This window comes from Leptonotus elevatus, chromosome 17 (assembly GCF_054856555.1).
Source record: "Leptonotus elevatus isolate MCC_2025b chromosome 17, RoL_Lele_1.0, whole genome shotgun sequence".
Classification (NCBI taxonomy): Eukaryota; Metazoa; Chordata; class Actinopteri; order Syngnathiformes; family Syngnathidae; genus Leptonotus; species Leptonotus elevatus.
Window position 1 is genome coordinate 18,167,633 of NC_141255.1, and position 27,155 is coordinate 18,194,787.

Consider the following 27,155-nt stretch of genomic DNA (forward strand, 5'->3'; position numbering starts at 1 on the left):
GTAATCCCCACATAACTTGCGACATTTTCCTTGAAATAAATGGATCACAGTTAAAAAAAAAAAAAAAAAATGTTTTGTTTTTATTTGTTTATTTTTCCTTTTGGACAATCATAGAGTCAATTTACAACATTCACTTTTCACATACAATTATACCTTATTATTATAAGGGGCTGACGGGATGAAGCCGAAGTTGATTAATTCCCGTTCCCAGAATGCAATAGGACGCAGATAATCAGAGTGGTAATTCGTCAAATGTAACTTCCTCTGACTTAACTATCTCCTCGGCTGACTTGGGATCACAAGATGGCACCACAATCCCGTCAAGTAATAAAGTAGTACAACTTAAAAAATTAAAAAAGAGCAAAATCTGCAAATAAGTGACGCTGTGAACTGATACCATTCTGGTGAAAAAGTTGATTGAATTTAATCTTCCATGGATCTTCTATTAATCTTTTCCTCCTGACCATCAGGCCAAAAACTTCATTCAGACTCCATGCAGGTCAACAGTGGAGAAGAATTAACCCTGGAGGCAGTTGTCTTGTGTATCACTTGCTGTTTTCCTTTCCCAGGGCAAATGCTGTTCCAGGGCCAGTGTTTGAATGCGTTGCCATGACGCTGTGAAAACACCCCCATCCACTATCCCATCCTACCAGCCGCTTCATTCATGAATGTAGCTGCCTTTACTGGCTCAGCCAATCACATATGATGTTTATGTGGCTCTTGCCAATATTTTGCCCACACACACTCTTTGATGGGGATTTGCATGGCTCGCATTTGTATGCAGCAGCGAGTCTGTGCATTTGTGTTGTACACATACACTGAGCACACACGCATGATCCTTTTTTGAGGTGTTCATCAAAAGGAAGCGACAAGTGCAACATGTCCTTGAGACAAATTGAGCGTGTCCGACACCTCATTGTCCTGCAAATAAGACAACAGTAAATAAGACGGCCGCCCCCTTGCTCTTCCACTGCGAGTGAATCACATTTCAATGAAATGAGTGGGTGTATTTCTCCTTCATTTTTATGTCATTGGCACATTCCTTTCACAAATGACTCATATCCTCATGTCGTCAGAAAACACTGCTGAGGATTTTTTATTTATTTATTTTATATTGATGAAAGCCACCACATAAAGGCCATCAACGCAGGCTTAACACCTCAAACGATGGTCACTGTATGAGAACGTGCAGATAGGCATGGACTTCACTTGCTGTGCATATTGGCTGATTGAGTTGAGCAGCGCGTCAGCTGGAGTGTTTGCATCCATCGCCATGTTTGTTTCGATACGCTAATCGACTAGAGACACGTCAAGTACTAAACCAGTGTTTTATTTATTTACATTTAAAAATATCTCACGCCACAGCGCCCCAAAAATTTTCACAAAAAGTATAAGCTTACTTTCATATTTACTTAATATCAAATATGGATTTGCTTCATTGAACACAAAACTACTGTATGCTGTAGGAATGGAAACAGGTGGATACACACATTAACTGCAGCTTATGTCATTTAGTAGAAGATAATGTAATTGTTTGGCCTGTCATTATACATCACTGGTTCTCAATCCCGGTCCTCGAGTACCCCTATCCAGCCTGTTTTCCATGTCTCCCATAGCCAACACAGCTGAGGATCGTTATCAGACTTCATGCAGAGCTTGCTAAATAGCTGATCGTTTGAAACACCTGTGTTGGCTGTGGAAGACATGGAAAACAGGCTAGATAGGGGAACTCGAGGACTGCGGTTGAGAGCCGCTGTTATACATCACTGACATGCAGTACAGGCCAAAAGTTTGGACACACACAAATCTCATTCAATGTGTTTGCTTTATTCTCATGACTTTTTACATTGTAGATTCTCACTGAAAGCATCAAAACTAAGAATGAACATGTGGAGTTATGTACTTGACAAAAAAGTGTGAAAAAACTCAAAACACGTTTTATATTCTAGTTTCTTCAAAATAACCACCCTTTGCTCTGATTAGTGTTTTGCACATTCTTGGCATTCTCACCTCTGGGAACTCCTTCAAAGCTGTTGGAAAAGCATTTCAGGTGAAGCTCATCCAGGCAATGCCCAAAAAAATCACCACAGCAAAGAGTGACTAATTTGAAAAAACTAGAGTATAAAACGTGTTTTCAATTATTACACCTTTTTGTTAAGAACATAACTCCAAATGTGTTCATTCATAGTTTTGATACTTTAAGTGAGAATCTACAATGTAAATAGTCATGACAATAAAGAAAACACACACGACTATACATAAATGTATATATATATAGTAGGGTTGTGAATTGCCTAGTACCTGGCGATTCAATTCGTATCACGATTCATAGGTCACGATTCGATTCGATACCGATTAATCCCGATAAGGATCTATAAATTGATTATTGCGATTTTTTTTTTACTCAAATTGAGAAAATACTAATCAGTAAACTTGTACATGTACACTGTAAGATTTGTATGAAAATGTATTTATTTATCTGAAAATTCAGGCTTATAACTGAGCAACTGCATTTAACAAACAGGTTGCAGTCTGTTTCATGTTTGAACAGCACTGAAATAAAATATTAAGGCTTCATGTTCCATTAATATAACATTCTTCCATGATTAATTTGTGAATCCTAACCCTAAGTAAGACGTTTTGTTGAATATTCCCATAAAAAAATGGATGTTTAAAAATGTATTCAGCCACATATCGAATCGATTCGATAATTGCGCGCTGTAATATCCCGATATATTGCAGAATCGATTTTTTCTAACACCCCTAATATATAGATATAATGTGCAGAATTTCACAAGTTATTTCATGTTAAAGATTTGACAGATCTTGAACTGTCACTGTCTTATCAATGCAATTATGCCATCTAGTGACAGAAAAATTACCTCAACGCAAATCAATATTGCACTCGTTTCTTTTTATAATTTTATCATAATCATAATTTTAACTAAATTTTATGATTTATTATGAAATTAGTGTATCAATGACTAAAAGATGCAGCTACATTTCTATTTAGCATTTTTTTCCCACTTTTATTTTAACAAGAGTATGAAAATGTATTGTACATATTATTGTACATTTAAAACAGATTTGTGATTAACCATGAGTTAACTATCGAAGTCATTTGATTAATTATGATTAAAAAATGTAATCACTTGACACCCCATATACAGTATATATATATATATATATATATATATATATATATATATATATATATATATATATATATAACAATACAAAGGTGAGGACAAAAAATAATCATGTTAAATCGCAATCACAATTTTGACAGGGTGAGTGGGAATCACAATTAGATTATTTTTTCAAAAGCGTTCAGCCGTGATCAAAGAGCAAACATGTCTTAAATGTGACAGAAAGTATTTATACTATATTTATACCATACTTAGGCTCAATTCATCAACTTTCAAACACCGCAAAGTTGGTTTTACTGCCTTACAGAGTCAATAATTTCACATTTTTGGTGGAGTGTAGTCTCAGATGACTGTACAAAAAATGTTGCATATTTGCGTCAACTTTTGTTAGAAGTCTTTCTCTCAAGGGTAGTCATATTGAAGCCAAGTCTAACGTTTTTCTCTGGAGTCTGGGAGGTCGCAGACTGAGATATAACCTCATTTGCCTCCCATCACATTGTCTTTAGTCCCGCTGATGTATTCCCCCCAGAATAATATGCAAAATGAAGTCAAAACAAAAAAGTCTGTCTGGTTTGACTAATAAAAATTCGGGATAAAAGTGTTACATCTCATAACCTGTAATCATTTAATGTGTTATCACACCTTTTGTGGCACAAAGCCAAATGAAGCACATTGCAGAAGAAAAAAAACACCTTGTTTTTCTTTCCCAGGCAGAGTTCTCAGAGATCAATTTGGCCTCCTATGTCACTTCAGGATGCATGGTGGACATGCAAGTCAACAAGGCGGGTAGCAAAATGCTCAGGTATGAAAAATTCCCTCCCTCCCTCCTCTAATGAAATGTATCTGTTGTGCTGTCACAATAATACGGTTGGTTATTAGGAATTTTGACACTCTTTCCTTAAATGACTAATGAAAGAATTAAAAAACATCTATGTATTTCTGAAAAATCTAGCATAAAAATAGCACTCAACGTTAGAGGAAGATTTCCTTGCTGCATATTGGGTAATGTGAACTCAAGCATCGTTTGGAATAATAACTATTCTGAACGATGGTTGGCTGGCTGGCTTGCAGCAGCGCGGGACTCGGGCCACTTCAGTAGCAGTGTTGGGACACGTGAGGCCATGTATTAAAATAGACTATTATGTTGAATCAGGGCTCAAGGAGATCGGCTGATCAGGGTGGCAAAGATGACTTCATCATCCCCTTGTAAACCTCATGTGACACTTTATGACTTTTCCATGATTTTCAAAAACTGGCAGTGAGTAACAGTAACAAGTAACGAGATTGTCAGCAAGCAAACAACGTCCAATACAATCTGCACAATGCATTCTGTTGTTTATCAAGATCATCAATTCTCTTTTGGTTGACACAAAGCTGGAGAGGAAAATCATTGTGGTTGTGTCATCTGATCAATCTTTATTCCTCTCCACTTTCTATTTTAATATCACGAGTTAGCCAAATGCTTGTCATCTCATGTCACAACAAGCCTTCTTTTAGAATGTTTGGCTTATTTGGGCTATGGCCTCAACTTCACCCCACTTATCAGCGTTGAGAGTCAAGGAAACAATTGAACATGCAAGAATAATGGCAAACTAGAAGCTAGTGCTCGGCTAGTGGTCTGCCCTCGTCAAAATTGACATTGAGCTTATTGTGCATCTGCGTGTAGCATAAATTCGGCGTTATTGTTGTAATGATAGAGAAGCCAAATTGGATGCAGATGGTATGACTGCCGCCTCATTCGCGAGCAATGGCACTCATTGTCAAACAGTTGCGCTTTTATGACTCTGCCCTTGTCTACGACTAGTGCTGAACAGCACCGAGCGGCCTGGCAGCTTGACAGCAAACAAATGTCCTCTTAATTGACATTTGGAGCCCAAAAGCAAGATGAAAAGTTCCTCCAAATGCAAAGCGATCCCAGACAACCTTGATGGTGCTTTTGTCACAGATTATGCCCGCATACAAAGTCACTGTTTGATAGCCAAGCGTTTCATTCATGGCCAGAGGAATGTTGCAGAATGTCGACAGATAGAGCAAAGTCATAACACCAATTTCCCCCACACAAACAAAACACCTTTCCGCCTGCATATTTCTCGGTGGCTGCGAAAGACAGGATGTTAAGAAATCTTGCACTGTGACACTGAATAGCATACTTATGTCTTTGTAAGCTTCTTGAGGCTGCCGGGACCTTTTGACTTTTCAGTTTGTGGACAAGCTCTCCAAACACAAGTGCATCAGTAAACCTTATCACAGTTGTGTGTTTTCCAAAGTAATTTATGTATTTAAGAAGCTCTGATTTGTATTTGAAAAGTGTCAAAGCAATGATTCCACCACTTGGACTGCACTTGCCTACATTAACAATCTTATGGTAGTCAAAATATGACTTCAAATAAGACATAGACACATGCTCTTATTTTCAAGCTTAGTATTAAATCATAACAGTTAGAGAATTAATGACATAGAGGTCTCACACGGACTTCATTAGAGACAGGAAATGAATGTCTCTCCCTGGGTTGATTGTGCGCCCTACTTAGCGCTGAACACAAGGCGAAACCAAGGCTATTGGCTATATTAGTTAGTTGGAAAAACTCAATTGGTGTTTTGGTGATGATTCCTCTGACTGCAAGTCGTCGAGCAATTGCGTGGACCAATCATCTCAAAGCTTCAGGGAACACAATTCATCTGCATTCATGGCAAAAAGTAAATGTGGCAAAGGTAGGCTGTACTGTCAATTACTCTATCGATAACTTGACACAAAAAATAATAATTCTGAACCCCAAATGTTTTCACTCTTTTACTAACTTGTACTGAGTAGAACAAAAACTAGCTAGTTAGCGTCAGCTCAGGTTTTTATGCCATCAAAACAGTGTGTTCCCATATCTTTGGTAACATTTTGAACTGAGTGACAAAAATACAAAATAAAATGTTGCAGACGACCTATTGGGGACCCCGAACGTCTATAAAATTAAGTTCTCATATTACCCAACATCAAGTTTTCTTGAAAGTTTAGTCTTTGAATACAGCTTTTCAGTCTGGAGAGGTTTCTTTTTCCACTGGGGCTAGTCGAAGCTGCAGTTGAAAGTGATACTGGCTGACTTGAATACTGCCAAGTCGTGTACCGTCAGCTGCCAATCAGCTAACTGTCAGCCACTTGCCTTTTGATTGTCTTCTGGCTTTTGCTTTGATTTGCCGGAAAGAACACCTTGGCTTTCAAAACAGCCCTCTGAAGGACAGGGCTGCTGCACGTGCAAGAGTTTTACACTCACTCTGTCTTTGTTTGTGCAGGCGCATCTCGCAATGAAAGCCTTCATTTGTATGTTTTTCCATCATTGCGTGTTCAATGTCCTGCAAGGAAGAGCGTTAAATATCAGCTGTGGCCGTGGCGTGCAACGTGGCGTGCAACGTGGCGTGCAACGTGGCGTGCAGTCGGCAACAAAATGGCACATCACAAGGTAGAGTGCTTATGACATGTTTTCTGTGGCACTGCTTTTAGTCAGCCCTTTGGAGTCTCCGCACGTTGCTGCCAAAACCTCCGGTCTGGCTGCAAGGCAAATGGCAACGATTGTTTTCCCTTTTTTTCTTTTTTTTCTTTTTAATTGCTTTCTTTTTATGAAGCACCTTGTGTTGCTTTCAAAGTATAAAAGGTGCTAGAGGAATAAAGATGTGATTGATTGATTGATTGATTGATTAGCCACTAAGCAAGAATTGCTCATCCTCCCCTCACTTAATAATAAAACTTGATGAATTGGTTACCTTGCTGTTTATTTAGCTTGTTTTACTGCGATTACGCTCACCGTCCATATCTGTTTGGTCCACATAAAAGTAAATGGGAGTTGGGAGTGTTTCTGCTTTGTACTGTGGAACTTTTATCACAGCAAACATCACAATTCAACAAAAGACAACTTTTATTGCACTTCAAGTGTCTAAGACTGGCTTGGTAAAGAAGTGAGGCTGTGGATACTTACGCTGTAATGAAAACACAATCAATTCATGCTTATTCAGCCAGTGTTGTTTAGCACTTTGAGTCACAACAAACTTATTGGATGTAGCAGAACAACGTAGAGCAAAACCTTTTTGTTATGACGGATTATGACGTTGATTTACGTGTTTGGCTCCATTTGGAGATCAAATGTAGACGGTACTCTCCCTACACTGGGAACGATTTCCCCAGATGCACTAAAAGTTAATTTCTGATGCTGGCTACGGTTCCACCTCTTTTTCTCTTATTCCCAGAGCACAATTGAACAGATGACATAAGCAAATCTTTGTCTGATTCTTGTCATTTTCTGTACAGAATAGTGTCCCTGCCTTTACCACTCGTTTACCACTTTGGAGCACACAGGGCTAATTCAGACACATACACGAAACAATACAAGCCATAAACTTTTTGCGCTGACCCTCTTGAAGGGCCATTTTAATCAGTGAAGGAAGTTGGCTACCCAGAGCTTCCTCAACACCGAATAGCGCACAGAGGTTTATCTTGTTACAGGGCAAATCAATCCAATTGACAGACACAGCTTTAGGTTGCCAAGGGTTGGTTTCCTTTTGGGGCACTTTGGCTGTAGTGTCCACCATTTCTGCTTTTGTAATGAAACCATGCATACAAAATGCCTCAACTAATTCTCTCAACACTTCATTTCCCAGCCGCCTTAACACCACCGGCCGTCTTTGTTTGCTTTGATTTCAGTCCTGACGAGTCTGCCTGATCTGATTTTTTTTTTCTCGTTGATTAAGACAGGCTTGGTGATATGCAGTGTTATTATGTTTATTTTTTTTTATTTTTAATGTTTTTAGCCCTATAAAGAAAAATATTCACACATTAGTGTGCCAGTATCAAAAGTCTGTATCTGTTGGACTTGTCTTGTGTCATTAGAGGTTGGCCATTAATGACACTTGTTGTTGTTGCTGGCCCGAAACGGCTTGTTAAAATGTTCACCGGCATTGTGTCTGCTCAAATGTTAGGTTAAAAAAAAAATCCCACTCTGGTGCTTTCTCTTTACAATGGAGATCAGCTTTGGCTGTAAGCCAGCACTTGGGCAGGCCTGACTGGGCAACCACGCAGAATTTGAGCCTCTGGTGCCACCGGGCCTTGTGCCACAGCCTCAATTACAACAAGTCCTATATTCAGGCTGGTGAACCCCAAAATAATGCTTCAGTCGGCCACTTCACATGCACAGAGGAACGGCCTCTTTGGATGCCATCATTTTCTGTGGGCAGGAGTTCGTCAGTAAGTTGTTTACATACGCAGATGATTTTTTATAAACATTGTTATTAACTCAAGATTAGTTTCAACATATTTTTCTTGGCTCCATAGAAAAGTCATTCAATATGGGTTCTCCTAAACACTTCTCCCAATTTTTTTTGTGGTTTGAGTATTTAACTCACTTGCTCCCAAAAATGTATAAATACGTTCTATTTGAAATTTTTAAGTGTCCCAAAAACATATTTATACATTGTTTATGTTGCTTTATGCTAGAGCATACAGAAGGCTTTGATGCAGTCTCTCAACTCCACAAAATGGTTGAAGCAGTGGTAGTTATTACAAAAACGGCCAGCAGGTGGCAGCAGAGTAGAAGAGGTCAACCAGGGCCGTGTTGCAAACAAGCTGATTTACCCACAGTTCTAAACAGATTTGTGAATAATGTTGAAGCTATATTCTATTCTGCTGCAAAATGGAAACAAATAGAAATAAAAAAAATTCCTGATGAAAGAAAAGACTCATGTTTTTATAGCAATAGAACACAATATTCTGTGGGCCTTGCAAAATCAGTCAAAATCCAGTAAAACAGCAATGGCTGGGAATGAATGAGTTAAGGCCATCAGTCAAGCGCATCAGTCTTCTTCATAGGAAAGCTTATTTAGTTGCATTTTGCTTGGATGATGGAATGCTAGTTTGGAACAACGAATCGCATCCTGATCCTTGGAATATAGCCCACCGTTTCACAAGGTGCGTCCCCAACACATTATTATCATGAAGACATTGACTAATGGGAAGTTGAGAGGAGGATCAAACCTGATAAAGGACATAAACACGAGCTCATGAGCTAAGAGATTCTGAGCAACTAACATTCAAAGAATCAAAACTAAAATGCCTTTTCTAAAAATTGTGAACCACTATGAACAGTGAATGGAATCATTGATATCCCAATCCATAACCACCATACCTAGATACCAATGTTTAATCCTAACCCATGCAAAGGTTTGGCCCATAAAGCATCATGTCACTTCATGTCCTTCGAACCTGCAAACAATCCTTGTTAAAGCTAGAAAAGCATGTGACCAGCCCGCATCAGGTTTTCACTCAGTGGATCCACACTGCGGCATGCAAATCAACATGATAACCAGAAATGATTGGCACCACTCTAGCCTGATTAAATATATTCAAAGAGGAAACGGGACAGAATGTCTTCCATGTGCAAAGCTATTACGGGGACACTTCAACTGCAGCAAAGAGCAGCGGTAGCTGGCACTTGCATGATGCAGCACTTGTGTGTTCACTTGAAACTGTTTTGGTTGCAGAGTCTCAATGACTGGTTTCATCCAGTATAAATAGCAGGTTTGCTGAGTGCCGCAGGAGCAGCGGCAGCGGCAGAACAGCTGTAGTCACTCTGTCGCTGAGAACCGAGCTCTTCTGAGCTGTCCTGTCAAGCATAACACTTGTCAGTCTCAGAACGCGTTCAAGAGCTGGTTGGTAATGGCAATCCACAGCCACGCTCTTGACCATGACGCCTGTGCACTTATTCACACATATTTGCATGAAGTGCGCCTCTTCATAAAGTCCAAGCAGAATGTCATATGACATCCAACCTGTGAGTTTGTGACATTCCAGTATCTAAAGCTTGTTTAACTATCCAGTCCAATCCATGCACTGTTGTGTATTATCTGTGCTGAAACCGACTTTTTACTGCCGCCAAAGTGAATTGAAATGGGTGCTGTTTTAACGCAGGTCACCGATTGCTTGCTTGGCCCCTGTCCCAGAACCATTTGTAAAGGAAGGATTATGCTGTGTTAATTGGATAGATTGTCCAAAAAGATTAGGTGCCTTCCGGGGCATTTCTTTGCCTGACACGGCTGGTAAATAATCGCGCTCCCGAGTGTGGACGCGGAATCCAGATGCAGTGCATTAATGTGCTGACAGAGCTGTTGGCCTGGAACAAGCCACCGTGGTGGGACGTCCATTTAAAGTATGTGTAGACGGGATACAATTGTAAACCAGCAAAGATTGACACCTCATTGCAATTTTCAAATCACAAAGGCTGCAATATGGGAAAAAATGAACGTTCAGATTTATGACGTAATCATTTATGTGTGCATGTTTAGTAAGTTAACAAGGTAACAACTTCAATTTAAGTAGCTCAAGAGTTTAATTTAAGAGTTGTTCATATTAATTCATGGTTCATTTATATTAGTGTAAACCTCATAAATCAGCTATTGTTTATTGTAATACAGAGGGATTTGTTGCATTTGTTTGTTAAAAATACATGGAAAGAGGTACCTTCAAATAAAATAAAACATTTGCACATTTTATCACAAGCGCAATATTGAGAGCATTTGTGAACTGATAGGTTTGGTATGGATCTGCGTTCAGGTCCTTCAAACCGGACTTTGTCCTGATTCGCCAACATGCCTACAGCATGGTCCCAGGGGAGGACTTCAGGAACCTCGTCATCGGCTTGCATTTTGGCGGCGTGCCCAGCATAAACTCCGTCTTCTCCATCTACAACTTCTGCAGCAAGCCCTGGGTGGTAAGTCAGACATTAGCAGCGTGCGTGCTACACTCGAAACCCCCCGGAGGTGCTGCTACTCCCTCCCTCCTCCAGGGCTGGACTGACCATCTGGCGTACAAGGCAGATGCCTGGTGGGCCGACATCTTTTGGGGCCGATGCAGTGCTTTTTAATTATTATTTTCCTCCATTTTACCTCAAAAGACTGACCCACAATTTAGAGCAAATGTGTCAAGATCCGGTCCTCGAGGGCCTGAGTCCTGTGTGTTTTAGAGGGTTCTCTACTCCAACACACCTGATTCAATGATCAGGATAATTATCAGGCAGATGCAGAGCTTGCTGATGAGCTTAAATATGAATCAGCTGTGTTGAACATGGGAAACCTCTAAAACATGGAGGACTCAGGCCCTCGAGAACTGGACTTTGACACCACTAATTTAGCGGGAGTAGTCCATTAATTCATTTCGAATATAGACAGCAACCTGAACCAACATCAGTCAATAATCCAAGTCACTCTCCTCAACAACATCCCCATTTTTGGTCTCAATATTCCCCTGTCCTCCTCTGTTATAAACCTGGGAGTCAGGCTTGACTCACATCTCTCATTCGATACCCACATCCGTCACCTCTGTAAGGTTTCCTTCCATCACCTCAAAAACATTGCCAAAATTCGTCCCTCTCCCTCCCAACCGGATGCGGAAAAGTTGATCCATGCCTTTATCTCCTCCAGGTTGGACTATTGTAATGCCCTCCTCATCGGGACCCCAGGCAAGAAACTACAAAAACTACAGCACATCCAGAATTGTGCTGCCCGGGTCCTGATGAGGAGGCGCACATATGACCACATCACCCCGGTCCTAAAATCCCTCCACTGGTTGCTAATTCAATACAGAATACATGATCAAATCTGCCTGCTTACCCACAAATGCATTCATTAAACTGCCCCTGCCTACCTCAATGAATTACTCACTCTCCACAATGCCACACGACACATTTGCTCCTCCTCCACCTACTGCCTTCACCAGCCTAGGTCCAGACTCTCTACTATGGGCGACAGGGCCTTCCAGATAGTCGCCCCATGGCTCTGGAATGCCCTTCCAGAAACCCTCCACAGACTGTGGAAGTTTTTAAAAAAGGCCTCAAGACCTTTCTTTTTAAAAAGAAAAAGAAAAAAATATTTATTTTACTTATTTATTTAGATTATATGGTTTTTAACTGTTTTATTTAATGTAATTTGTTTTAACATTTCCCTGTAGCACTTTGAGATTTCTTTTGAAATGTTAAGTGCATTACAAATTAAATGTATTATTATTAAAATATCAGTGAAAAACTATGCGTTATGTATTTTTGCAATTGGATAGCCGATACTAACTTTTAAAATTGTTGCTGTATTTAGTTTATTTTAGTCTCCTGAAGATGATTCCCGCATGCATTTCATTGTGTGCATGCTCATTTTGAAGATTTTGACAGTTTCACCTATTGTGTACAATCAGGGGCTGAAAACGCATTGTTTTGAGCTTAAGTGAAATGCCAGGGCCGATTTTTGTGCCAGTCCAGCCCTGCCTCCCTCCCTCCTTCCTTTGGCAGCTGATTTTGTTTAGGCTCTGGAATGAAGCTGGAACACCTGCCGCTGGCGCTGGCAAGGCAGGTGACCTCCAGAGACTCATATTATGACTCATTCTGCAGTTGAACGATTCACAATACTGCAGTGAAAAAAAAGGAGGTGGCTTCACAGTCTTGTGCTTGCTGAACTAAGACAGTTGATCATTTGTCTTGCAGTTCTCTCAGATGATAAAGATCTACCACTCCCTGGGTGCAGATAAATTCCCCCTGAATGAGCAAACTTTCTATGCCAACCACATGCAAATGGTAAGTTATTACTTTTAATGAAGGGCAAAAAAGCACATGCACACAAACTCATATTCATTCAATCTTTATTATAAAAATATAAAATAGCATACTTCGGGAAACAGTGTTTTACACATAGACTACACAGTTTCCTTGATTTGACTTTTTTTCTTATAAGGATCAAACTTGAGACAGTATATTTACACAAATGTGAAGCACAGAATGGGACACACAAACAGCTCAGTCGGAGAAAAATATCACCAATTTAGTCCGCGTTAAAATGAATAGTCATGATTGCACAATGATGGAAAAGCCTCCATTTTGCACTTAATAGAAAGTGTGTGCTTCTTGTCAATTGGATGAAGGAATTGTTGACAACCAGGCCAAAGCATTTAAAGTAACACATGTTGTATTAGTGGTGATCAGGCTGTTCTTCCAAGCCAGAGGCAATTGTGTGTCCATCAATTGAATGGAATGAATGCAAGATACTGCTCTGGAAAGAAAAAATAAGAAACAGCAGAATTTAGTGACAATATTCTAACATTTAGATACTGTATGTGTCCATTTGAAATAATTCCATATAAAAAGATTGAAAATGGACATGAAAAATATTTGTAACCTCTTGGTATCATTGATTGGTTTGTGAAGCGTACCAGACAAGGAAATTATGATCACCATTGAAAAACAAAACAAAACACGATATTCAACTTGAAAATGCTGGTCCTTCATTTAGGACAGTTGCTAGTTTTTGTTTTGTTTAATATAATATTATATAATATAATATTATATAATATAATATAATATAATATATACATCCACAGCAAATCTACCATCTGATCCAGATAAATAAATGTTTTACAGAGGTTTCAGTTTAGTTGATAATTCATTTTCTGTAGCTTATGTACAATAAAAAAAATCTAATCTCACCATCTCCGAGCAATGTGTAGCTTTCGTGTGCGTCAGCACTGTAACAGACATTTTTTTAAAGTTTTTTTTAGCATTGCTCTGATTTCATCAGTGCCCTAATATACATTTTTGAACACCATTTTGTGTCTACTGCACTGACGGAGTCAATTATGTTGTATCGAAATAAGAGGCTATATTTATTCATTCATTTTGCCTCACATTGGCACATGATCTTAACAGTACAGCTTGTGTACTATAAAGTTTTACGCTACTCTATTGCTTTTTGAAGGGACAGTTTGTAAACTGCCTTTGTGCACCAATAAAAGCCAATCTCTTTGATTTTAAATGATGTTTTCTGATCTAACATTAATGATAAAGACCCCAGTAGTGGTTGAGATTGTGGCCATACATTCTTTTATTTTTAATATTTTTTACCACCATTACCAGTTGATTGTTGGATTTGTTCATTGTAGAGTTGGACTGGGCAGTCTGTACAAGAGCAAAAAAAATAAAATGCTAAAAAGTCAATCAGAAGTGCTACAAAACAGGCACTGTAATGGATTGGTTGTATTTTTTTTCTTTTGTCTGCAATGCGAGACTTAGGTTTGGAAGTCCTACAATACTATACAAGGGGTAAAATGGCGCCAAAGGGGAGGAGATGGTTGTTGAGGCAAGACTCGCTTGGTTGGGGTTCAGGGGTCAGTTGTGTTGACGACCGTTTTATCGCGGCCATTCATGCCCCGGTACCAGCTGCAGTAGCCCTCCTTCTGCTGGATGCAGGCGTAGTGTCTGGATTGGTAGCCCGGATAACCAAAGTGGGACAACATGTCCGTCCATAGGCACTCGGTCTTGGACGTCACGAAGCAGGGCAGGTAGTGGCAGGGTTTAATCTAAATGGACACAAACACAAGAAAGAATGACGCTAGTAGAAAACCCCCCAAACTTGTTTATTGTGTCAGCTGTGTGAGTGTGCTTTTTGTGTCTGTTGCAAAAAACATAGGTGAATGTGGCTCTCCTTTATCACATGTGAGGGCATCACAAAATCATTGGGGAGCGAATATTCAACTGCGATATAAGTTGGGAAACCCCGCAACTCAAATTTGATGCCAAAGTAGATTTATTATCTTCCGAAGAAGGAAGCTTGCTATTTCAATCCTTCCAAACTGCAGATAAAAAAAAAAGTATAAAAAAAAAAAGGTTTAAAAAATAATAATATTTTCTTTGCGAGTAATTAATGAGTTTCACTGAGCCCTGCAATGCTAAATGAATTGTTGCCGTTTATTTAAGGCACTGATGTTTTTGCTTCAATCCCAAAGGCTTTTGTTAAACGCTCTCACCTGCAGGTGTTGGCACAAAAAGCCCACACACTTAAAAACAAAACGCAGCGTAACCTCTCAAGGAGGTAATGAACGGAAACGGCGCTTATTGACAGAAAGTCACATTCGCCAGCTGCAAATTTGGATCTGAAAGAGACAAATCAGGTCCAATTGAAAGTTCCCAATTTGGGTGTTTAAAGGTCGGGGAAATTGTCCTCCACGGTTCAGAGATGCGGAACTTCCTGCTTTGAGTCATTTTAATAAGTGGAATATAAATACTTTGTACAGTTCCCTACCAATAATTTAACAACTTTTAAGTGAGGGTTTGATGGATCGTCTTCTTCCTTCAAGCTTGTGAGAACAAATAGGTCTTTGTAAGGATCCACCAATAGCAGCCAATGAGGTTAGCTGATGTCCAGCACACTTTTGTGTAGATGGCAGTCAATACACACTAGATAGTTTGTATTATGTTTTACGTATGTGCGACGTTGCATTCAAAATGAACATCAGGCCGTTTCGGTCATTGACGATCTTTAATAACTATTCAAGATATTTATTTTCCTCCTCTAATCCTAAATAACTCCCTCTGGTCCTCCTCTACCCTCTTGCAACTGCGGACCTGAAACCCTGATGTCCTTGCAATCTATTGGCAAGCTGCTTTCCACTCACCCTGCAGTTGCAGCCCAGCTGGTAGCGGTGGTTTATGCCTTTCTTCTGAGCCAATGAAAGGCGTTCCCACCGCTCGTTGAAGTTGCACAGTCCCGTGTACACCTTGCCATCATACACCCGGCCTGGAAAATACAAGTCAAGGACGTTAGTTGCTTACTGTTTTTCAATAACTAACAAAAAAAAGCAGTATTGGAGAGAGTATGTAATTGTTAATTAAGACTGTGTGGACGAGTCTCTGTGGGCATGTGCTGATTAGATGATGAAAGTGATGGTGCTACTTTTCAAAGCGCAATCCTGGCATAGTAGTAAACGAGACAGTGAATCTACAGCAGCCTTGCAGCCATGCCAAGTATGCAGTTTTGATAACTATCATCACTAACACAAGCAAACTTTTATTTTTTCAGGCATGAGGACACTTTTCCATTCTGTAAATATACACCCCAATTCATTTGTGTGCGGTAAGACATAAGCCCAATTAAAGCATCACCCCTATTTCTGAATACCCAAAGGTCAGCGTGCATCTATTTTTACCTCTGTGGTCTGTTTGCGGCTTACTGACTCCTGAGACAGGTGCTCTACGGCAGCCCGCAAGCACTCGGAAACATCAGGATATGTCACCTCCACCATGTTTTCGCCACGCCGGAATTTGACAGCCCCCGCAAGTATTTTTTCCCTTTCAACCTCCAGCTCGCACTGCATCCCCGCGCAGGGGTTAAATTCATGGAGCGGCTTGCTTACCCACTTGTGACACGTGTGGAGTGTGAGGCACGTTCCTGAAATACTCAAGCCATCAACGAAAGCTGAAGACGCCCCTCTCACATTCCTGTGTGCGTGTGTGTGTGTGTGTGTGTGTGTGTTTTGAAATTGCCTCTGACTAAATATAGAGGAGAGAGAACTACGGTGATGTCACTCCCACTCGGGCCGGTAAAACTTAGCTGCCATCCCCTGGCAACCTCGAGTCTGTTCACCAGCACCTCAGGATGTAGTTCCAGTATTTACAGGTTGGAGCTTAGCATCGGTTCCATATGCCAAGACCCGTGGGGTCCAAAGTTAAAAAGTGCACTTGTGTTGGAAAGGGCAAGTCATAAAATGCCCTTGCTGTAAACAACTTGCTTCCTGCTTCCGGCTTGTAATTACACCTTGTGAAAGAGAAAACACATTTCTGCTGCTTCTGGCATGATGCGCTCAAGTCGTCACGTGGATTTTGGTCTCAAAAGTCAATCGATGAAAATGTTTCTTCATCTATTTGGTGTGATTGGCGTACTATAGAATCATTTTTTAATGCAAATGCACTCCGTGTGCATTTGGTCATTAAAAATGTCATCTACATAATTCTGTTGTTGGTTTTAGTTAAAGGTCTCATAGTATGAAAATGCACTTGAGTGGGGTTTTCTATCTAATAATATGCATCCCCGACCTGTCTACGATCCAACCAGGTATGAAAAAAGTCTGTCTTTAGATTTCTCCTCCTTTCTAAAATGTGTGCTTCAAAGGGGCAGATTAAACTTGTCTTTGTGACGTTAAAAAGACACGGAAGTGCACTCGACCCAACCTCCTCGGGTTAGTGGCACCACCTCTGGTAAAGGTCTGTCACGACCATTGAAATTCGAGAAGCTGGCTGCGCCTTTCTTTTTCTCTTCCTGCTCGCAAATGCTCCGTGGAGAGGGGAAACATTGGTCAGGAAAAAGTGTTTGCTTCCTTCGTCCGAGTCTTTGAGAAGACAGTGGATTCATTTTATTTTTGAAGGACGTGTACCGACAGCATTTGTCTAAGGACTGTTTTTTCAGCTGGATTTGCAAACGTGAAAGATGTAAGTTTAACATTTTATTTGGATTTAGCCTTCCTTCCTATCCTTTCAATTAGTGATGTGCCATATCATACCTTCTGCCATATTAATGGTGTATTTTTAGTGTCTAAAGTGGGAGCTACATTTGTCATGTGTAGGGTTGTTTGGTTACAAGAGGTCAGATACGATAAAGCAGACGGTGGTTGGATAATACTGAAGCGGTCGCGTATTGTTTTTGCCAAGATACAATCTGCGGTGGTTATTTTCCCGTGTCTGGCAACTCGCCACTTTTAGTTGACGTGACTTTGTGATGCTAACTGGCCACTAATTGGTCTCGACGAGACGGTTTGCACGTTGCGACCGCGCAGTGGCCTAAAGTGCACATTTGTGTTATTCACAACCGCTTGTAAATGTCTACAAGCATTCACGGCAAATCAGAGACATTCACGGCAAAATAACGCTTGCAGGAGAGTTGCCGGTTACGGCAAAATAACCACTGCCTAAACAATGGCAAATTAACGCTACAACATAGTCTCTATAGTAACGTTATGCTACTTTTTCTTACAGTAAAACGTTATGCCACTTCTCCACATATTAAAATAGTTCTCAAATGTCTGTCTGGCTCAAATTGGTACAGTTCTACCACACTGCTTCTGCTCGCCATTGACCGAGTCGTTTCCCAACATTAGCACATGGCTACCATGACCAAAATCACTGCCCCTTTCAGAGAGAAGGGTAGGGCCTAGGCGTGGCCTGGTGCAGCAATTTACATAAAAGTGACAGGCCCCTAAAACTGGCCATTTTGAACAAAGCGTTTTTTTGGTGTGTGCTGATTTAGGGACAGCAAAACTATTAGATCCAAAGTCAATTTGGATGAAGGTATGTCACAGATATGTCTTTAACACATTTGAGAACTATTTTAGTATGTGGAAAAGTTGAATAATATAAGAGCTTTAAAGATGTTTGATGGGTTCGCGATCCGGGCCGTAGAGACTTTCCACAAGCAGGTCTTGATGGCCCCAGCTTTGTGCACATGCTGACACTTCCAAAAGTCTTCCCACAAAGTTTTCAGCATGAACTTGTATAATATGTCTGAAGAATTCCGCTTGAGTGCTAACTAAGGAGCTTAGTCTAAACCCGGTTATTTCATTCTGGTGTTTCTCAACACTTGTGTTCATGTAATGGAGCGCCAATTATCCAGCTTTTAAAAACATTTATGGATTTTGTGTGCAATATCAACTCACCTGTGATAAGGTAGTGATACTTGTTGATGTCAAACTTGACACCACACAAGCTTTCTGAGGCGTCTGTGTAAATATGCTGCACATGCTGGATTTTGTCAAATCCTTTGTACATCTGTAAGGCATGAGAAGCAAACAACATTTCAAGACTTGTGCCGTGCCGTCCCCTCTCCCTGCCACTGCACCCTCTACTTAGCCTCCACATAAATAATCCGGCATGAAATTAAGCATGTCAGTTTTATCAGATGACATTCCTTAAGGAATGCCTTGTGGGAGAAGGAGTATTAGCGCTGTGCCCTAACCAAATCATAGATAACACGATTATGTCGTGTAATGTGCTTGGACTTTGATGTTGTGTTGGCAAGCCGTCCCGATATTCATTGCTAAGCCATGAACTGATCTTGGCTCCCTCCATTTAGCTCAGGTATGCAGAGTCAGTGTTTGCCCTGAGAACTGTTGGCTTTTCTCTGCTGCAATTTATTTGTCTGGGAACAACAGGAAATCCATGTTTAGACTCACAGCTCCCAGAACAAACTGTTACATCAACCCACAAGTTTGGGGGCTTTTGGATGGCATTTTTCCCATCAGATTTGTTTACATTTGGACAGAATTGCATGCTCAATCAGCCTACATGGAAAACTCCTGTTTACAGTCAAAATCAGCAGACGTGAATCCAAATAAATAAGCCATGGGGTCAGCATGTCTCGTCAAAATCCAATCCATTGTTGATAAAATGGCCGTTTTATGCATTTGTCAGTGTTTGCAGTCATGCCGTGTCGGACTGTTGGAATGTTTACATGAGGAGTTTGCTTGAGATGTAATTCCTGCAAAGCCTTATAATCCCACAGCCTGGCTCCTGTCTAAGCAGTGGTCTGATGTCAGCATCTCTGAGAAATATGCACCGTTATGTAAGATTATAGGAAGTGATGCGCTTTTCCATAAAATCATCATCAAGTCGTCAGATGGCCCAAAATGTAAATTTACTTCATGATCATGGTTGTATGGTTACAACATGGTGGTGTTGTTCATGGAGAACACTTGTCAAATAGGACCTTGTGCCACAATGCAACAAACACGTATATAGACATTTATAGAAAATTATTTTTTGTTCACGCTTTTGGCAAAATTAATAATCTCACCTTCATTTGCTTGACAGTGTAGCGCATCGTTCCAAAAGGTCCATCTCTCAGGAGCTTCTTGCCCACCACTTTAGCACGAATGACTGCAGAGCGAGAGAGAGAGAGAGAGAGACAGAGACACAGAGAGAGAGAGCGAGAGGGAGGGGGGGGGGGGGTTACCTCGTCAATAACTTATGAAGATGATCCCAATTCCCGACAAACTGTCACATTCTGTTACGCGTGTAACTTTGAGCATCAAACAAACATAGCGCCTCGGCCAGTAAAGAGGCATTATTAAAGGACAGATAGATACCATTTCAAGACCAGGTTGGCACGACGGTTAATCCGTTTATCCGATTTTCTACATTGCTGCAGTTTGCCAAGGAGGGCGAATGTGAGAGAAACACTCAAGGGACATTTTGAGTTTTATCTACACAGTAGGTAATAGTAACACAAGTCCTGCTAAAACAGTCCACCTTCCATATTGGGATCAGGCACTTGAAAAGATAGCATTTATATATAGGACCCTCATGTAAATATTCTTTCCTGACAGTGATTTGTTTGCGTTTCCTCGTGTGAAAGCATGAACGGAAAGATCTGCGGGTCCTGCAAAAGAGATCAGGCCTCTTGTGAAGTTCACCTGCTGCCAACAGCTCGGCAGCCGCAGACACAACTAACACTTGAACCTGTTTCTTATGTTCTTGTGGAATTTCCTTCCAACATTCTTTGGGGGTTCGCATTCCCCACAAAAGCAGGTGAAAAAGTCAGGAGCCCTTTCATTCTTTTTAACTTACAGAATGAAGGCATCCGGAATCCTGGCTTCTTGGTCTGGATTCATCTTACTAATATAGCCTCAAGGCAAATGGAAATGGGGATAGAAATAAGAGCCTTCAAGGAAGCAAAGGCAAGATAATGAAGATTCTGATGTCAGACGAGAATGAATGTGGAGTCTAATAAAATGCCGCCATAACAACCGAAACACCTGTTAACCAAACATTTCCAAATCATGAAATTGCGATTTAGTTACCATGAAAGCCGCAAGAGACTTTATTTATTTATTTATTTTTACAATTTTGTTAGGTCCTTTGTGACACGAATTGCACATTTTAGTTAGTGTGGAAATAAATTTAGGTTACTAGAATGCTAAAAACAGTCCCTACTAGTCAGCTTTCAATCCTGTAAAACATTTCAACAAGAATTTGTTAATTACTTGCTTAACCTGTGCAAGATGTAACCACGTGCTATTTGATGGACTTTTCCTACCTAACTACAAAATAACCAAAGCCTAATTCAAGAGGAACGTGCAGATATAACAAGATTTTTCTACTTCTGTTACTTACTTCACACTCAAATAATTGTTTTCCTACAAAACTCTGGCCTCAAAACCAGTCCCCAGGTGTGATACGTAACAGTGTTTGAAGGGACTGCGCGTCAGCTGATAAAACTCGAGCACATCCAGACAGGGACCCCTTTTGTTGGACAGCAGCCCCTAATTGGCCGGTGGTGGTGCGATCAGCCCGAGGAATGTGCCGAGGGCCTCAGCTGTGACTCCCTGACCTCCGCTCCGTTCAACAGCTATATTTACCTAAAATCCCACCGCTCAAAAAGTCCACTTTACAAGCGTTTATGTAACCTATTTTTGAAAAGTGACCTCACATCAGCCTGCTGTGACACATATTCATCCTATGCAAAGGATGTGACATAAATTTTCATCAGTAGGATGCTTCTTTTCTTTTTTTGTGATGAGAGGTAACCAGGGTCTCTCAAGTGGATTCATTTAACTTCTTCTTGCCGATAGCAGATGGTTACACAAGTGCAATGCAAATGCTTCATCTCAAGGTGAGCCTGTAATTGAGTTAAATATTCATTTCGGCCTACGTACCACGTGACAATCAAACACGGTTACTCAATGGCGTTTGTGGCTAACTACGTGTGACTGCGAGTGAGAAAATAAAAGTAGGCGTAAAGCGGGTGCCAGTGATTTTCTTAGTATGAATAAAAGTGGGCCAAGTTTGGGGAGGCGAGTGGGCGGAAGAGGAATTCTCAGGACGACACACTACCACGCTCCAGAATAAACACTGGAAATGAATCCCTGCTGTTGAGCTTTGTGCCAAATGGAGGAGAAAAACTGCAACCGAAATGTTGCAAGTCAGAGGAAAGTTCTGGCTTCATGATACTTTTGAGGTGAGATGGAAATGGAGAAACATTTTATAATTGACTAATAGCTTAGTTTGACTCTTGTTTTAATAGTCTTGGTTTAATTGTGTCCCACTTGAGCCACTGCAAATGTTGAGGTCACTCTTGCTATTGCTAATTGATCAAAGACTGCATGATGTCCGCGGTAATGTGAAGACGCTTGAAGACATTTGGTTGAAGACCAGTCTTTAGTATTTGAATTCCTGCTCGTTGAGTCATTGTTCGTGCGCTCAACATTGGCTGTTTGAAATCGTGAAACCTCGAGCGGCCTTGTGATCTCCAGAAACAGGCGGTGACGAGTGGGACATTTGATACGCTTGGCCAAGGGTACAAACATATCAGCTGTGTATGGAATCTCCAACCTTTGTATTTGAAGTCACTTTAGGGAAAACTGGCCAAACTTGCAGAACTTTCCTCATCGCTGGAGTCACTGCAAAGGCTTGTTGTCTAGGAAACAGTCATTGGTGTGAAGGAAGTATGTTGAATTGACTGATTTGATCGTCTTGTTTCGCCTGAAATTTTTCCAAAATGAAATAACATTTTCAGGATTGGAATCAGGGGTTTATTTCTGGTGTAGCAAGAGAGCACGGTCGCTTAAGCCCTTGACCTACACCAGAAAGGCAAATTTTGAAAGCCAGCAGAAACTGCTTGTTTCATAAAGGGCCACTATGCACACACACAAAAAAGTCAAGGCAGGAGTCATTCCTCTCAGTGCCTGACCGGCAATCCATAAACAAGTATCACACTAATCCCCTGCTACTGACCTGCTTCAAGGCGCACGTATAGTTTTGCTGCCTTTCCCCCCAAGGGCTTGCATGGGAACAAACGTGGTTATGGAGCAATATGAAATCTCAGGGTCAAAGTTTGCTGCCAGGCCTCTAATCTTGCTTTCAGGGGGCTTTGCAACAAGGGCTGCTCGTTTCGCCTTGCGAATGGGCGGCTTTGATCTGGCAATTTGATGGCTGTCAAAACCACACATCAGGTACGTCATAGGAAAATCGACAGGTCTGTGCTATTTTGTCACATTGGCAAAAGTTCTAGCCAAACAACACAACAAGCAATGTTTCACACATGCTCAATTCAAATGTTTGCTTGAGGTTAAAAAATGTGACAACGCCATTCCCAACCTTAATTAAGATTGATGGAATCAAGTGGCTGCGCGTGATTATGGGTCAAGGCCAGGAAAACAAGTGAAACACTTTGAACTGGAGTATGGCATGAAAATCGAGAAGATTCAGGCCTGTCACTTTTGATGTTGACAGTCGAAATTACTGTTGAGGGTTTCTCTCTTGCCGCATTCGCGCCTCTAACCTTTTGCTTTTGCACCGACTACTCTTTGAACAAGCTTCAGCGGCGCACGCAAACTGTCTTCTACGTCTGGACCTGTCAGTAAATGTCAGCTTGGCTTATACCAGTGGTTCGGAATTTTTTGGGGGAGGTACTGAACCACACCAGTTTATTGACAAATGAAATGGGACTTTTTTCCCCCCAAATTGAAGACCCAGGTATAGGGTTTACTTGGGAGAGTCACCTTTTCGTCCAATCTGGCTCTCTTCACCTTGAATTCAGAAAGTGTTGTGTTTTTGTATTCTGTATCTCCATGCAGCTTAAGGAAGTCTTCCTTTAGTTTTGTTAGTTGTTTGTTGTAGAATTGCTCAACTTGGCATTGCAGTTCATCACTCAACTCTAGATTTTATAGAGCACTTTCAAACAACCACTGCTGTTTTCTTAAGATGGAACCCATTGAAAACAGCAGAGGCCCCAGAATTGACCCCTGTGGAACATCATGTGTTCCATTATACGTGCAAATTCATATTGCACATATTATTATAAGGGATACATAACATAAGGGATTGCAATAATAAGAAATCACATGACGTAACATCACAAAAAGTCGACTACTGATTACAGCAAATTCCCTGCAGCACAGATAGGCCAAGCAATTAGCGTTACCACCTGCAGCTAATGGTGACCAAGCAGCGCGGATCATCAATCAAACCAATCATTTGTGTCGGGTGTGTGTCTTGACCTCCGCCGAGCCACCGTGGTTCAATCGAACCCAAGTTAAAAACCACTGGCTGAACAACTTTTATCTGCAACTGTGTCAGATGAACTGTCCCCTCAACGTTGACATTTTCAAGTTTGAAATTGTAATTCGTCCAGCTGCTGTTTTGGAGGTTCACAACTCAGAAAACTTCAAGCTAAGCCAGGAACTTAGCCAGCCACTCTCAAATCTTTTTTGAGCAGCTCGTAATTGATGAATGTCCCCATTGAAGTTTCAGATTCTGACTCTGGCCATCTGAGCTAGTCCGAGTAATATGAAAGACATGAAGATCCCTGAGAAGGACGGATGCAGGATTAGTCAACTCCCCCCCCCCCCCCCCCCCCCCACACACACACACTCCATGGAAGCCTGCTGTTGTCTTTTGATAGTTGTCAGCTGATGCCAGGTAACTGCCACGCATCGGCGTGTGTTTGTGAGAGCGGCTCTGTGCTCACGGCGCCACTCTCATGTGGCGCTCCCATTTTGGTGTGATCTTGCAATCTCTCAAATGTAGCTCACGAGGTGATGTGATTTTGGCAGACACACACAATGAGGAAATTGTAAACACGGAGCTGATGGAAGCAGCAGTTCCTTGCGGGTGCTCACATTTTGCATTTGGGTGTTTGTCCCCTTCAAGAAATGCAAGTGGTCCCTGACAACAATGCAGCATGCAATGAAATCAAGTTAGACATTGCTCATCTATATGAATGGATGCACATTATGGAACCTCAACATGCATAACAAATGACTTTTATCGGTTTCTAGTGGTGATCACTATTCAGTGCAACATCAACAGGACATTTGAATGTGTGTGAAGCTCCACAGCTGCACAAACCAAGACTCGCAAGGTGGCACTTGTTTCTGTGAGACGATTGTTTCATTGAGGTGGAATCAGGGTTTGGATTTTCGACACTGCCCATGGTCATTTGAATGACATATCTGAAGTCGAATGTTACTTCACAAATGGCATCTACCCTAAATGGGCAGAACAGCCAAGTGGAATTGTAAGCTGAATCTTCAAGTCATGTTCTCCATGGAGACTTTCTAAATCTGTGAGCCCTGATTAGATATGCAGCATGCAGCTTACTGTTTCCATTCATCCAAGCTTGCTTATGTAAATATAGTCAAGTGTCTGGTGACAACACAGCACGAAGATGGGAACTCTTTTGTCAGGCCAAATGCAAGTTTAAAAAAACAAAAAACTTTGCATTTGGAGCCACTGCCGCACACTGGGAGACATAATAGGCATGGACCGTTTATGCTGACGACTGTCTTCATTTACATAATAAATGATAAATCATGCTGCTGAAATCAACGAAAGCTTGGCACGCATGTCGGAAACTCTTTAAGTCACTTTAGAGCTGTTTTTAGTGCTCGGCCATCAATTACATACTCAGCTCTCATCCCGAAAATAGTCGTGTGTTGTATTACAAGCAGTGGATGTGTAAGAGCATTTGAACAAGCTGCTTGCTGTGTCAACAAGTGTTGAAATGCATGCATGGCTGAGAGTTATCCTCACCTATGTCGGAGTTGCAGTACGCATCTTGCGGGTGCGTCAGGGCGCACGAGCAGCCCTCGGTGAGCTGCTGAAGCTGCAGGCTGCTGACTAATAGCAGGCTGAGCAAGTGGCGGTACAGCCGCTGCATTGCTCTCCACACTGCTGCTGCTGGCGACTGACTGCCTGTTGTCGCCCGCGTGGATCCGCTGGAGCTGCGCGCTTTATGTCCCACTCACGTTGCTGCGTCTTTCTCGCTTTCTCGCTTTCGCTCTCTCTCTCTGTTTGGAGCGTCTCTCCACGCCGATGGCTGAGAGCGGCTCTGGCGTAACATATAAGCACGCCGCTCACTTACGCGGTGACGCCCCCTCTCCAACTCTGCAGCCGGGGGCGGGGCGCCCAATCACAGAGCGGTGGCGCGCTGCAACTTATGAGTAAAACCATGTGGAAAAATAGAATGCAGCCATCCTATTTTTTCTTGTTCTTTTTGTGTATATAGCTCCATGTGACTCCATAAGATGAATAATATCGGGCATAGATGGATACCACAGTTGAACTGTTTTAGTCAAACAGTCCTTTTGACATCAATTGATAAAACTCACTCAAAAGGATGAATGAATTTTTTTTCCAAGATTTTTTTTTTCAGAGTGATATAATTTTCAGCAGTTAGAAGTTAATATTTTGTCTAGAATTAATTGGATGACTTCATGTATAATACCTTTAAAAAGACATTTTGACACTTGTCGTCAACTGAAGATGACATCACACGTGCTCAGGGTTCGGGTAACGACCAATCATGGCTCATTTTGCGAACGTCACATGACCAAACCTAGAAAACAGGTGAGCCACAATTGGTCATTACCTGAACTCTAAGCATCTGTGATGTCAGCAATTGGCAAAATGTATTTTTAAAGGTATTTCTTGTACATGAAGTTATCAAATGAATTTTAGACAAAATATTAACTTCTTAATGCTGAAAATGGTTAAATGAGGCAAGCATCCCTTTAATTATTTGATACGAAATGTTACTTTTTTTCGGGGGGCAAAAAAATAAAAGCAAGTCTTATGGCCTCACCTGAAGGTCTTATGTACAAGTAGTTTTTTCCTTATATTTTATATAGGGCTGCAACTACGAAATATAGGACTGCAAAATCTATCCGGTTAAAAAAAAATCTTTTATAAATCAATATATTCAAAAAATTGATTTTTTTCAAAAAAAAAAGTATGATTCAGTTATTGATTTGATTTGGTCACCATGTCATAAAATGGGCAAACATGTTCATCATTGTTTTTCAAAGTCAAAGCAGATGTTTTTAAATGTCTTATGTTTTATGTAAAAAAAAAAATATTAAATTGTGAGGATATTTACTTAAGTCCATTGAATTCACAACTAATTATAATATGCATTTATTTCAAGATAAGATATGACACACTGCTGCCTCAGCCTGACTGACCTCGAAGGCAAGGAAGCAATCAGTGTCTCTTTTAATCCGACTCTATTCTCAAATGGCCTTGCGGCGCACAACTATGGGGATTCAATGAGCCAATTAAACTCGTCTTCTTTTGCCTCTGACTGTCTTGGTGAACCAGAGTGCAACCGTGTTATCGCCGCAGAGGCTTATCTGCACAGACTGGACGAGAGCTATGTTAAGGAATGACGATACCC

The 27,155-nt window shown here is 41.0% G+C and overlaps 2 protein-coding genes across 4 annotated transcripts in view; one reads left to right on the forward strand and one right to left on the reverse strand.

The window, feature by feature from the left end:
* The window catches only part of syn3 (synapsin III), an 89,104-nt gene that overhangs the window by 39,893 nt on the left and 22,056 nt on the right, over positions 1–27,155 (forward strand). For all 3 annotated transcript variants that reach the window (XM_086058474.1, XM_086058473.1, XM_086058476.1), the window contains 3 exons: positions 3,860–3,951; positions 10,735–10,891; positions 12,650–12,739. In XM_086058474.1, the coding sequence (XP_085914600.1) occupies positions 3,860–3,951; positions 10,735–10,891; positions 12,650–12,739 (339 nt within the window). The remainder of the gene's footprint in view (positions 1–3,859; positions 3,952–10,734; positions 10,892–12,649; positions 12,740–27,155) is intronic.
* LOC147160272 (metalloproteinase inhibitor 3) lies at positions 12,788–25,825 on the reverse strand. Its single transcript, XM_086058477.1, has 5 exons — positions 25,514–25,825; positions 19,776–19,858; positions 18,640–18,751; positions 15,610–15,731; positions 12,788–14,514 (listed from the first exon to the last, which is right to left on the reverse strand). The coding sequence occupies exons 1-5, from the start codon at positions 25,638–25,640 to the stop codon at positions 14,317–14,319; spliced, it is 642 nt and encodes a 213-aa protein (XP_085914603.1). The 5' UTR covers positions 25,641–25,825; the 3' UTR covers positions 12,788–14,316.

Excerpts from the sequence above, each read along its gene's own strand:
- LOC147160272 (XM_086058477.1), bottom strand. The coding sequence starts at position 25,640 with ATGCAGCGGCTGTACCGCCACTTGCTCAGCCTGCTATTAGTCAGCAGC. Across the intron at positions 19,859-25,513 it reads GTACTGCAACTCCGACATAG|TCATTCGTGCTAAAGTGGTG; the intron begins GTGAGGATAACT and ends CTCGCTCTGCAG. Across the intron at positions 15,732-18,639 it reads GTATCACTACCTTATCACAG|GCCGGGTGTATGATGGCAAG; the intron begins GTGAGTTGATAT and ends TGTATTTTCCAG.